The sequence below is a fragment of the Mesoplodon densirostris genome, chromosome 4 (assembly GCF_025265405.1).
Source record: "Mesoplodon densirostris isolate mMesDen1 chromosome 4, mMesDen1 primary haplotype, whole genome shotgun sequence".
Taxonomy (NCBI): domain Eukaryota; kingdom Metazoa; phylum Chordata; class Mammalia; order Artiodactyla; family Ziphiidae; genus Mesoplodon; species Mesoplodon densirostris.
In genome coordinates, this window is record NC_082664.1 from 47,766,755 (window position 1) to 47,780,099 (window position 13,345).

At 53.5% G+C, this 13,345-nt stretch overlaps 1 protein-coding gene across 6 annotated transcripts in view; it reads right to left on the reverse strand.

Annotated features, from left to right (window-relative positions):
* Positions 1–13,345, reverse strand: part of SAMD4A (sterile alpha motif domain containing 4A) — a 236,841-nt gene that overhangs the window by 5,651 nt on the left and 217,845 nt on the right. For 3 of the 6 annotated variants that reach the window (XM_060096187.1, XM_060096188.1, XM_060096189.1), the window contains exons 10-13: positions 12,626–12,827; positions 11,159–11,285; positions 2,971–3,054; positions 1,118–2,716 (exon numbers count right to left, since the gene is read on the reverse strand). In XM_060096187.1, coding sequence (XP_059952170.1) covers positions 2,571–2,716; positions 2,971–3,054; positions 11,159–11,285; positions 12,626–12,827 — 559 coding nt within the window. In that variant the 3' untranslated portion in view covers positions 1,118–2,570. Of the gene's footprint in view, positions 1–1,117; positions 2,717–2,970; positions 3,055–11,158; positions 11,286–12,625; positions 12,828–13,345 lie in introns of those variants that run through there. The other 3 variants (XM_060096190.1, XM_060096192.1, XM_060096191.1) reach the window with 2 other exon arrangements.

Sequence of the window (13,345 nt, forward strand, 5' to 3'; positions counted from 1 at the left end):
ATGGGCCCCAAGGCTTGGGGCCCCGGGGAGCAGCCCCATTAGAATGGCCATCCTGGGATGTGGTGTCCTAGGAACTTGGACACCTCTCCCCCTCTTTTCTTGAGATGCAAGCAGAGGAACATCTTTTTATTTTTTTAACTTTTTTTTCTTAATTAATTAATTTATTTATTTAGGGCTGTGTTGGGTCTTCGTTTCTGTGCGAGGGCTTTCTCTAGTTGTGGCAAGCAGGGGCCACTATTCATCGCGGTGCGTGGGCCTCTCACTATCGCGGCCTCTCTTGTTGCGGAGCACAGGCTCCAGACGCGCAGGCTCAGTAGTTGTGGCTCACGGGCCTAGTTGCTCCGCGGCATGTGGGATCCTCCCAGACCAGGGCTCGAACCCATGTCCCCTGCATTAGCAGGCAGATTCTCAACCACTGCGCCACCAGGAAGCCCCGGAACATCTTTTACTGCCCTGCTTTCCTCTCCCTAATCATTCGTCCTCGTGTAAGATAACTTCACTCACTGGCAGAAATTCTGTTCGCAGCAAAGTCATCTCCGTTGGCACCTGGCAGGGGTCGGCCAGCAGAAAGGTGCTGTCACAGTGGGAGGGCACACCGCTGCCACCGCACCCAACTGGGCCACCCTGAACCTAATTTGCATTCCCTGCTCAGGAAGCTGCTTATGAGGCTTCCCACCAGAGAGGATTATTGAAAAAAAAACCACAGCAATAAAAAGGCTTAGGAGATTAACAAGATGAAAACATTAGCAAGCAAAAAAAAAAAAAAAAAACCAGTTCACAGATGTTTCCTGTAAAAATAGAAGACCAGGCTAAAAATGAAGTCTTTCAATGAAGACCTCCCTTTAATAAAGAGCATTTAGCATTACTGCTATTAATGATGCTATGTTAGTACTTAGTAGATTGATAACAGCTTCCAACACACCAGTTACCTGAGATCTGTCAAGCCCGGGGGGAGGTCAGTCCTCCTGGGTGACTCTCACAGGCAATGCAGGACTCAGTGGAGTCGCCCTGCAAGCCAGCGCCTGTCAGGTGTCAGGTGGGAGGGCACCTGGGCTGCCTACAGGGGGCTGAGCTTGGCCTGAAGGCTCAGGTCCGGAGGTCTTCCGTTTAGGACAAAATTGAGATATAATTTGCACACCACAAATTTCACTCTTTTAAAGTGTACAATTTGGTGGTTTTGAGCATCTTCACAAGGTTGCACAGCCATCACCACCATCTAACTCCAGAATATACTGTCACCCCCAAAAGAAATCTGGTGCCCATTAGCAGCCACTCTCCATTCCCACCTCCCTCCAAACCCTGGCAGCCACTCATCTGCCTTCTGTCTCTGTAGGTTTGTCTATTCTGGACACGTCACATTAAGGGAACCATACACGGTGTGGCGTTTTGTGTCTGGCTTTTTCACCCATTAGCATAATGCTTTCACAGATCAGCCAAGTAACAGTACTTCATTCCTTTCCAAGGCTGAATGACACTCCACTGTGTGGCTATAGTGCATCTCGTCCATCCACATTCATCTGCTGATGGACCTTTGGGTTGTTTCCCATTACACCTCAGGGGCTGTCAGGGTGCTGACCCAAGCTCCTCGGTTACCTGGAGAAGGGGAGCTGGTGGTACCACACGCAGAGGTACCAGGAGGGAACCAGTGGTGCTGCAAAGCTTCTAAGATCTGAACTGAATGGCCAAGGGAGAGGGAGTGGTGCTTGCAAATGGGGTTCCCCGGAACCCCAGCGGGGGGTCACGGAGGGAGCTGTGCACCCCACCGTCTGTCTGCTCAGAAGCCCTGGGAGGCCTTCAGCTAGCTCCCTTCTGGTATTGAGTGGAGGCTTTCTCCAGGCTACGGAGAACCTTGCATGGGTGAGGTCAGGTGGGTGCAGTCCCGGCCTGTACTCTGCTTCACACAGAGCATTTACCTTTGTCCTATTTGGTTTCAGGATAAGACTGTGTTTGTAGAGATTGAAAATCTCAACACCCCTGGTCAGGAGGACAAAGCTCTCTGGAGCAGTGGCTTATGACAGCCTGTCTTTTTGCTGCTGCTGGGCTATAGCACACATTGTGCCTCTCCGTGTACCCGTCTCTGGCTCTGCGGCGGGTGAGCACGTCCAGACAGGACAGGGCTGTTGGGAAGGGTCACAGGAGGCCTGTCTCCATCTCCATGACTCACAGCCTCCCTGGAGGTTGGCAGGAAGGGGCGGATGTCTCTTCTCTAGTCTGCCAAACATCCCCAGGGCTGGCAGTGAGTCCAGGCCAGAGGAAGGCACCCGTTTGGTACCAGGAGGGCACTGAAGGCCTCCCAGGGCTGTTGTGATAGTGCAGGGCTGCAGAGCAAACACACGGTGGGACGACCCAGCTGCTTCTGGGAGCTCCTCCAGGGTCTGCAGCCCTGCACACCACTGGCGCATCCAACTAGACCGTCCCTGTCACACTGTGAAGGACGCCTCGGACGGCTTGGGGCTCTGGGCATCGTGGAAGCCATTGGAACAGCGAGATATAAAAACAAGGAGGGATTTTGGTTTCAGAAATTCTATTTTTAGAGCAAGTTGGGATACGCTTGGACCGGACTGGGGGATCTAGTGCCGAGAAGGAAGGAATCCAGTGCTGTGGGGGAATGTTTCCACTAAAAGCCACGTCTTGTGTTCCTGGCTCCTCCAGTGCCCGCATTGGGCTAGGACAGCTGTGGGGCTGGGACTCCAGTGTGCCCTGGGAGGTGGAGCCCCTGGGGAAAGAGGGCAGCCTTGGTCTCCGGGGCCCCGAGGCACCTCCCAGAGGAGGAGGAGCAGGGCGCTGGCGGCCACTGTGTATCGCGAGGCTTGACGAGGGTCCGACAGCACCCTGCAGCCGCTCTCCCTCTCCCTCGCTGTCCCCTGCCTCCTCGGCCTGTGCCCTTCCCTCTCTCCCGAGCTGTGGAGGATGGCACGTGGCTGGGGGTTCTTGCAGGTGTGCAATGCCATGCGGGGAGGGTGCACTCACCTCCCAGGGCGTGCTCGGTCATACTGAGGCACAAGGACTCCAGCCTGTTGTTGATGTCAGGTTCAGTCACGGGAAGCTGGAATTCTGCAAGGGACAAAGGGTTCCGTTGGTGACAGGGACTCTGAGAGCAAGGAGGAAGTAGGCGTGGTGTCGCTGGCTCCACCTGCCAGGGTGAGGGTTTGGAGTGCCTCCCTGGGAGGACTCGGGGGGGGGGGGCGGGAGAGACCAACAGGGCCGGCGTGGAGGGTGAGCTGGACTCAGGTTCAACCAACCTCTGAGTCTGTTAGACACACTGAGTCCATTGCAGCTGGAAAAAAACTGGTGACTAAAAATAGCTGTCACGGTCACAGTCTGCCAGGCCTCTGCTCAGACCCCTCCAGCGGCTTCCCATCGGAGTAAAAGCCAACCCCTTGCCATGGCCTGCAAGGCCCCGAAGACCTGGCCTCTTGTTACCTCTCTGCCCTCGTACAGCAACCCCTTCCTTCACTCCCTACCAGGCCCTTTTCTACCCCAGGGCCTTTGCACTGCTGTTCCCTCTGCCCAGAATGCCGGTCCCTGGACATTTCCATGGCTCTCACTCTGCCTGCTGTCACGTCTCTGGCTCTACTGTCTCCTTGGAAAGGACTTTCTGTTCATTGTATGTGAACAGAATTTTCCCACCCCATCCCTTTTCTCTGCTTTATTTTTCTTCATAGCCATCACCAACATCTGACATGTGTGCATTAGTCACCTCCTCCCAGTTGAACGTTTGCTTCATTGGAGCAGGACTTGGCTTTGCTCCCTGTGCCTAGAACTGGGGCCTGGTGCATTTCTGCTTCATTGCAAGGAGCAGGAAAGGGAAACCACAGCCTGTCAAGAGCCTCTTCTGAGTCCAAGACCCTGCTGGGTGTCCAGTTCTCAAGTGGGGCTCCCAGAGGCTAAGTGACTTGTCAAGGCTAGCCAGCTGACACGGAGCTGGGACGGGAACCCACATGGGTCTCACCCCAGAGCTGGTGCTCCACTGCACACTGCACGCCTGCCATGCCTGTCAACACTCTTAAACTCCAAGCACTGAGAAGCAAGGGCTGAGACGTCTGCTCTGCGGGTTCCCGCTACCCAGGACAATACTGTGCATTCTAACCACAAAGCCCCCTCTACCATGTGGACCCTCCCTATCTCTCCAGGCTCTGAGCCCTCCTCCTCCAAGGGGGAGGCACCCCTGAGCCTCCTCTGTCGTGCTAGGGCTCACCATCAGCACCTCCCCCATCCTCCCCATCCTGTGGAACTCTTGCACATCCTTAACTAGTTTGGAAGTGCCTTGCAGACAGCGACGATGCTCTCAGATTTCTCTGACCCTCCCATGATACCCAGCCATGGCCTTCTGCACCCCTCATACCTGTCTATGGAGTGATGAAAAAGATGGAACTAGAAGGAAACTGACAGCTATTGTGAAACTCGGACAGAACTGTGAAATCCTGTGGGGGAGGGCAGAAAAAAATCAGCAGTGGGATATGTTCTGAGTGCCTGGGGAGTCTCAGCGTTGCCACTGCCTTCCTGTGACACCCTGGGAAGCTGTTCCCTTCGTTGGGCCTTAGCTCTTCTCTCTGTAAAGTGGGGAAAGGATCCTGCGGCCCAAACTGCAGGCCATTTCCTGGCTCCCTCACATCTCCACTAGGGGGCGCTTGGGGCCAGAGCGGGGAGGGAATGAAAAATGAGGTTGATGGTTTGGTGGGAGAGGAAGTTGAAACCAATGGCTAAACCAAAGTATTTGTTTTCCTCGAGGAGCTATATATTTCAGCCTTCCCTGCAATCTGTGTTCCCCATTACCAGCTAATTCAGAGGCAGATGTCGTTTCCGTTATTTAAAATTCTCAAAGAGAAGGTTGGCAAAATGGATCGATATGAACACTGGGGAGAAGATAAGGTTCTTTCTGACACCGGTTCCAGCATCGATGGGTCTGAAAGACAACTGTGCCAGTTCATGAGCAGACAGAGGACGACTGGGCTTCTAGGGAAGCTGGTTTCCCCACACCCCTATCCACCACTGCTCTGAGTAGGGTCGGGCAATTAGACAACCCAGAGGGAAGAGTATTTTAGTATTTTCATCCATTCATGTGAAAATCATATGCATGCAAAAATTAGCAGCCTTCAGGGTGTGAAATCTATAAAATAGAAACACAATTTTATATATAGCCAGTTAGCAAATAAAAAAAAAAAACCCCAGCAGTTACAGCCATCCATATGCTCATTGTAAAATTTAGTTTACTCTCTAGCACTCCCCTTTAAACAAACACTGTGGAGAGATTTGGATAAATAAAGATGCTCGACATTTGGAGAGAAGTGTTTCAGCTGCAGGATTTCTTGCCAACACGCAGCAAAATGGCATTTTCCAAGCCTGGGATTGCGTGTTCCAAAAAAAGGGGGGCTGAGAAATGTGGGGCTCTCTGCTCCAGAATCTCCAAACCCTAGTGGCTGCTCTTTTAGGTTGAAAGTCGGCATGCTTGCTTTTTATCCTCCAGCTCTTCCCTCTGTTGCACGGGAGAGTCGTGACTCCCAGCCACTCTCAGAGCAGCTTTGAAAAATTCTAAGTCTTGGGAGAAGCCCGTATGTTCACACTCTAGAGTTTCCTAATAGTGTGACTTTTTAATTGTGTATTTGATAAAAACAGATCCGTGGCATCTCCCTGCACACATGAGACAGAGGGAGACCAGACGGGTGAAGAGCAGCTTTCCATCTCGGCTGGAAGCCCTCAGCCATGGGTGGCTTGGTGGGCAGAGCTCTCCATGCCCCGACTAAGCGTGTGGGCAGCTCCTGCCCACAGGTCCACTTGGACCACAGGCCTACTCTTGTCCTTGCTCCTGCTCAGCCTGGGGGCTCATCGCGTTTATCCTGGGCCCCCAGCTGTAACGGACCAGGCAGGTGTAGTTTCGAGTCTTCGGGAGGGCAAAAAGGATAGACTCTGAGCCTTCTGTCCTGTGGCCTGAGCAGGCCTGTTGCCTTAGCTCGGATGGCATCTCTGAGTACGAGGGATTCTTCCCCTCCCCATCAGACCCTTCCAGTATTTAGGATGTATTTGAGGATCCCCAGTTCTAGGATGCCCAAAGTCTAGGCTGACGTGGGACTTTCAAATCGTGCCTTTTCAGAAGTCCCACAAGAACAAGGACTGCCGTTCAGGCCCAGGGTCAAGAGGATTCTGGAAGGAAGCAGCGCCCATCCCTAACGAGGTGTTGCTGCAGGGTCCACCTGGGGGACCCCCACGTGGCTTTTCCTTGGCCGAAGCAGCCATTGCAGCTGAGTCTCATGGCTGTGGCACCTGAAGTGTCCTTCTGCCGCTCTCTGCAAGTCCCTGAGGCTGAGGTAGAGAGGCCAGTGTTTTTAGGACTTTAGAATAAGAAACAAGTTGGGGCATTCTAGGAAAAACCTTGGGAATCCCACTTTGCCAATGACAGCTGAGGCTACCCTGCTGAGTAAACCAGGAGGGCTTTGAGTCTGGTTGAGTGAGAAGTGGGTGGCTGGAAGGCGAGAAATGAGGAAAGTCAGGCTCTTGAGGAAGGGGCAGGGAATGCAGGAGTGGGAGCTACACAACTGTGATGAGGGGAGGAAGGAAGATAAAGGGAAGGCGGGAACCAAGAGGAAAGGGGGAGAATGGTATCAAAAGGAAAAGGGATCAGTGCGGGCAGGGAAATGGGCCGATGCGGCCGTGCAGAGCTGGTAGTGGTGGGCAGGCGGCAGGGAACACAGGTACGCAGTTGCTCCCTGAATCTGCTGTGGGGAATGGAGCTCTTCTCTGGGGACCTCACTCCTAGATCTGCAGAACTAAGTGCTGCGGAAATCCTATGGGACCCACATTTTCACAAAAAATGATGAGGAGGGCTTCCCTGGTGGCGCAGTGGCTGAGAGTCCATCTGCCGATGCAGGGGACACGGGTTCGTGCCCCGGTCCGGGAAGATCCCACATGCCGCGGAGCGGCTGGGCCCGTGAGCCATGGCTGCTGAGCCTGCGCGTCCGGAGCCTGTGCTCCGCAACGGGAGAGGCCACAACAGTGAGAGGCCCGCGTACCGCAAAAAAAAAAAAAAAAAATGATGAGAAGACTATGGTACATGACACTATTGTGCCATCTTGCCCCAAGTCGGTCTCTCTGAATTTGGCTCTCAGAAGCAGTGGGGCACAGACCCAGCTGGGCTCTTGGCTGTGATAGAACTGATTCATTCGCCAACCTCCCTGCCCATTCTCTGTCCGTCCTGAGCAGGGCCGTTTGCCTTGGATTACTAGAAGGAGGGAGCAAATGTTGATCAGGTACTCTGAGTGGGTCCCTGTTCTGGCCTCTGCTTCTGCGGGGCAGCCCCTTCCATCCCCTCAGCGGAGCCAGTGCACTGACGGCACTCCCCCCCTCCCCTCTCTTCCTAAAGGCAGTTCTCTGGAAGGAGTCTGAAACTCACTCACACTAAGGAGAAGGGAATGATAACAGCTTCGTGCCCTACGCTCCCAGGTGTTCTAATGATGGAAGGATTCCAGTCATGAGCCGCTGCATAGGGGAGGTTTGCGATGCAGAACAGATATGTCACATCATGAAATGCTGCCAGGTAAGGCACTGCTTTACCCATCTCACATCTGGGTGGTCCAGCACCAAAGGTAGTTTGCACATGGTTTTGTGCAAGGGAAGGATGAGGTCCCCTGTGAGGCTGCCCCGTCTACCTTTCTCCATGCTTTTCCTTTGAAGTCAGCTGCTGGCCCCCTCTGCCCTTTCCTGTCGGGCCCTCTAGGTGGTGGGGAGCCTCCGTGGCCTCCTAGTGTCACGCCAGGGCTGCTCTGAGATCCTCTCTGATCCCAAGGGTGGAGGAGCCCGGGTCAGCAGGGTCTGCTTCCAAGATAAGGTGTCATTCTGCGAGCAGTTTCCAAACTAATTTTCCAGTTGGGAAAACACCCTACCTCTCAGAGAAACATGATCCCTCTCGCCAGGCACCACCCTGATTTTGAGCTCATCACCCCTTGGTGATGGTATCAGACCCTGTCCTCCTCTCTCTGGGAGGACCAGCTTCATGTTTCTTACTCATCCCACAGGCCAGCAAGAGGCAACAATCACCGATGGCTCTCCTGGCTTGTCCTGGGAAACATCTCAAATCTGTCCACATGGGAATGAAGTGAAGAACTACCCCTCCTGCTCTGGCCTCCAAGGGGCCCACGGATTCTGTAGGTCCAGGAAAGAAAGAAGTGTCTCGCAAATTCAAGCAAGGTGACTGATGAATTGATATACAACTTGGAGGCTGGTTCTAGCCCCCAGGCTTTTCTTTATTCTTCGGAGACATTCCATCATCTTGATGGGATTATTTTAAGTTTATAGAATCCAAACTTCCTTAGAATGTATTGTAGTCTTCAAGATTTGCTCAGATGGGTCAAAATGGGTGCTTTGAAGACATCTAATGGCCAGGAGGAAACCACTATGTTGGAATGTAGCACAGTTTTCTGAGTATTTAATTTTGGGTTGGTCGCACATCTCTATTCCATTTTGCCTTCAAAATTACTACTGCTTGTGTATAGATGAAAGCCACTTTCTGCCTTCCTGATTTCTGCCTACCTGATGTGATGCTTATGGTCTGGTCCCAGCCCCTGGCCCTCAGGCCCTAGATGCAAAGGCTGAGGAGGAACTTTCTGCGCCCATGGGGAGGACTTTCTGCAGCCTGCTTTCCCTTTAGCCAGGGATCCTGGGTCACAGCTGTGCCCTGCCTTGCCCTTCATGGCCATGTCTCAGGAATAGCCACCCCACATGGGCCAAGGATGCTGGGCAGGACTTAGGAGTGGCTTCTGCTGAGCCCTAACCAGGGTATTTGCAATCAGGAAATATGGAGCAGTCCTGTCCCCGTGCTGTGGTTACTAGAAATGCCGTGCCTCATCAGGGCCTTGCTGGAAGTGGGTTTGTCATGCTCGGGTGAGAGGTTAATTAAAACAACAACAATAACCCAAGGGTTCTAGAGTTCTAAGTCCAGTCTGTGAAGAACATTATTGAGAGGCCTGCAGATAACTACCAGGAAAACTGAAAACAGTTGGAAGTGCTGCTTCCGGAGATGGGACTATGGGCTGGGAGGGGAGGGCAGGGGGAGTCATTTTCTCTTACAAGCTGTTTGGTATTATTTGATTCTTTAACTATGGGAACAAGAGGCTTCATGGGAAGAGGGTGGAAACAATCTTAGGGTCACAGCTGACCTGAGCATAAGCCACTGTTCAGCATTGCTGTATAACAGCAGAGGGGAAACATAGTGCAGATGGAAGATTCATATCAACAGACCCAAATGGTTCTTCTCCCAGGGAGGACCCGGCTCTTCCTGGTGGGCCTGGTCTGCCCAATTAAGATGGGGGACAAAGAGGATGACTGAGGACTTGGAAGAGAGCTGCAGGGAGGAAAAAAGAGGTAGGAAAGAATGGAGAAGTCTACAAGTATGTGAGGATTGGAAGAGAGTGGTCGGCTAAGCGAGGGCTCCCGTGAGGTTGCCCGGTGGCTGGGCTGCAGTCCTGGGGCTGAGGTCAGGGTGAACTATTCATTTAAGGTGAAAGGTCTCGTGCCCAGTATGTCTTCAAATCTTGTCCAGATTCTCTTTTTACTGGGAATGGATTATACATAATTCTACATGCAAACAGAGGCTGGGACTAAATGACCCAGGGAGAAGGCCTTCACACCCCCCAAATTTTATCAAGTATTTCTTCCTGGGAAGAAAAATAGCAAGTATCAAAATGAAGAAAAGGAGCTTTAAAACAAAAATGAACAAATAGGTATAGAGTCCTAGAAGTCAAGAAGCAACTTTTTTTTTTTTTTTTTTTTTTTTTTTCAGTACGCAGGCCTCTCACTGTTGTGGCTTCTCCCGCTGTGGAGCACAGGCTCCGGACGTGCAGGCTCAGCGGCCATGGCTCACGGGCCCAGCCGCTTCGCGGCACGCAGGATCTTCCCGGACCGGGGCACGAACCCGCGTCCCCTGCATTGGCAGGAAGACTCTCAACCACTGCGCCACCAGGGAAGCCCGTCAAGAAGCAACTTTAAACCAGCCTCTGGACTATGTAGACGTCCCGTCCTTTCCTGACATACCTTGTGCCCTGGTGGCTCCCTGCTATCAGCCCCCGCCCTTCTCCTCGGTGGCCTCTCCTCCTCCAGCCTGCCTTCCCTTCACTCCTCCATGCTTAGCCCTGTCTGACGCCCCTGCTCCAAGTCTTTTATCGATTCCCCACTGAGAGCAGCTGAAGTCTGAGCTCCTCGGCCTTGGATTCAGGGTCCCACCTTTGGCTGCAGTCTTTCCAGCTTCCTCGGTCTACTTGCTGCTACTTCAGCCCGACCCCTCTGCTGAGCCGCCGTGGGACTCGCTGTGGGACTTGATACCCTTGCAGTCTTGCTCTCTTAGCTCCTTCTGCTTGAACTCCACCCTCCTCTTTCCATCCCTTCACCCTCTGCTCCCTGAAGCTCACCTATGGCTCTAAGAAGCTTCCTTGCCCACCCAGGCCACAGTGACATTTCCCCTCAAACTCCTATAAGACATGGTACAGAGCACGTCTACCCAGGGTGAGGACCTTCCTCTAGGTGCAACCCATGTAGTAATTGCTTGCGGGGCTTTGCATTACTCATGGAGTCTAAGAGGTCACCGTCTGCACAGAAAAACGTGCAGGCATCTGTTGGCTGTATGTAATTCTGGCTACTCTGTTTGAGGAGGCGTGGTCAAAGGTGAAATTGACACGAGGTGCACCAAGCTGCTCTTTAACCAAGTAAAGGGAAGATGGCTGGATCAGCGGTCACGTGTGCAAGGAACTCCCCAACCAGGGGGAGGTGTCTCAGCATCAGCACTGTCAAGTTTTCTTCCTCTGTCTCACTATCTACACATTCCCCCATGTATATACCGACGACACACACGCTACCCATGAAACGCCTCCCAACTCCCCCCTGAAAACTCCCCAGTACTATCTCTGGGTGCATCAATCTAGAAATATAACGAGGATCAAAAACACCCCCAACAGATCGCAACCAACTCGAGCTCCGTGTGCTGGCTCCCAGCCAACCAGCCGCTATTCACGCTGGCACGGCACCGTTTAAAAAAGGAAAGGCTTCTATAAGCTCAAAAGAATGCACGGTGACAGTTGAGGCTAAGCACTTTCTGCCTGGGTTCACTGGGGCATCTATTTTGGCGACCTGGCCTCCCCGAGAGGAGAGCGAGGGCTGGAGGGCCGGGTCCTACCTGGCTGCTGGAACATCAGCATGTTCTGTGGCGAGGTGTGCACGGGCAGCGAGCGGGTCCTTTGGACTGAGCTGTGGGTGCGGCTTGGCATGCTATTGCTGCCCCCGGGGTTGGCGAACCAGAGGTTCTAGGGAGAAACACGAAAGCAGAACCCGTTAGTCCGGACACCTGGGGGGGCCTCCCAGCCAGAATCCAGGAGGCAAGTACCCTGGGAGGACTCTCTGCTAACTTCGGGGAAAGGGCTTATAGGCCAGCGCAATCCATCTGCTTACTTAGCGAGAGGGGCTTTCGATTCCGTTCAATCCCCCCCTTCCCCCCGGCGAAACGTCCTCAGCCCCAGCCTCCTCTCTAAGCCTCAGCTGAATCTGGACACCAATCTCCCTTGCTAGCTCCAAAACTCTTTTTATCCCTTCTGTTGCCTTTGCTTTTCCTATCACTTTTCTAGGAAATGGGGGGAGTTCTATAAATGTCTGCAACGAAGAGCACAAACTATTTCAGGGCTCTCATTTGATTTTCTCTGCGAGATTCTTACAATTTACTACAAAGCAAGGAGGAGAAAAAAGAACCTCTCAGCTGGCAAAGAGCTGGCACAACTCAGCTTGTGTGTTTATTATTACGCGGGTGTCCTAGCAGTGATTTCCTCTTGGACCCATCTGGGGGCTTCCCACAATGGTCAGAGAGTGGGACTTTTTCCTACCCTGTGCTGCTTCCCTGGGGGGAGTGAATCCTGCCTGTCTTGCCAGGAACTGTTTCCTGTTTTTAAATCAAGCTCTCATCCCTTAGTTTCTCGTGACAACCCAGAACCTCAGACTCACTTGGTGTCCCTCTAACCCCAGCCCCGACCTGCAGAGTCCCCACAAAGCAGGGGCTACACAGGTGGGAGGTGCTGGGTGGGAGGGTGGGAGTACTGGGACGAGGACCCAGGGGACAGAGGTTGTGGCTCTATATCCCACGGCGAGAATCTCTGGGCAGCCTGGCCTTGACTGCCTGAGAATGTTTCAATTCTCCCTCTGACAGCCTTTCTCAGGCTCCTTCCTGTGGGTTCTCCACCACAGCTGGGACCATGACAAAGGAGCTATTTGCCTCAGATAAAAAGGCTAAGAAAGCCCTTAGATGCTCTGGAAGCCAAATTTGGAAGGCAGTGGTATCTGCTGGGGCAGGTCAAGGATCAAGGCAAAGAAGAAACAGGTCTTGCATTTCTTCCTAAAGGCCCCCCGTGTGCAGGGCCCCCAAGGTTAAGGCGGTCGTGGGGCAGCCTAAACAAATCCCCACGAACCCAGTTGCTGCTGTGGCCTCGCTTTGTCTTCCCGAGAAACAGTGCAAACGACCTCTGAGCCACAGGGACAACTGTCCTCAGTCTAGCCCCCCCTGGGCCTCTCCTCTCGCCTTGGGGTTGCCTGGGGGGACGTCCGGAGCCTCAGGCCCTGAGCTGGGCCTGCCCACCCTCCTCCCCGGGGCCGAGCAGACCTGTCTTCCTTGTTTCATGATGGTGGGGTTGGCTGCGGTGTTGCGCTGGGTGGAGCTGACGAATCCGCTGGTGCCCAGGAGGCCAAGGCGGGCGGAAGGGACGTTCCGGGAGGGGATCTGGTACTGGCGTGGGTTCCGTCTGCCCATGCCGCCGCCCACAGAGCCAGCCGTCGGGAGGGAGTTGGACTGCCCGAAGCCGCGGCTGTGAGAGCCAAGAGGAAAGAACAGGGGCCGTCAGTCACCCTCAGCCCTTCCCAACCCCCGGGCTGCCAGCAGGATGCCTCCTTGGGGTCTGCTCACATGTTGACCATTATGAGGTCTACGGGGGTCAGGGTTCTATGACTAAATGACAGCTAACATCTGAGAGCTAACATCACGTGCATCGCCCTGGGACTTCGATGTTGATTCTTCAGTCCTCACGACAATCCTATGAAGTAGGCACTCTACCTCCATTTACAGCTGGAGAAGTAAAACAGAGAGCTTAATCATTTCTCAAAGGTCACACAGCCATTGGGGGGCAGTGCAGGAATACGAGCCCAGAAGGTTAACCCGTGTGCTCTACAGCCTTCTTCCACCGTGTCACGGGCCTTGAGCACTCGCGTTCCCGTCAAGAGGCCACACAGTAAGAAAGCGGCAGAGCCAGGATCTGTGCCCCTTCCTTCAGACCACAGTCCGGTTCTGATGTCTGTCTGTCCAGCAGACTTGGAAGGAGTGGCCTCT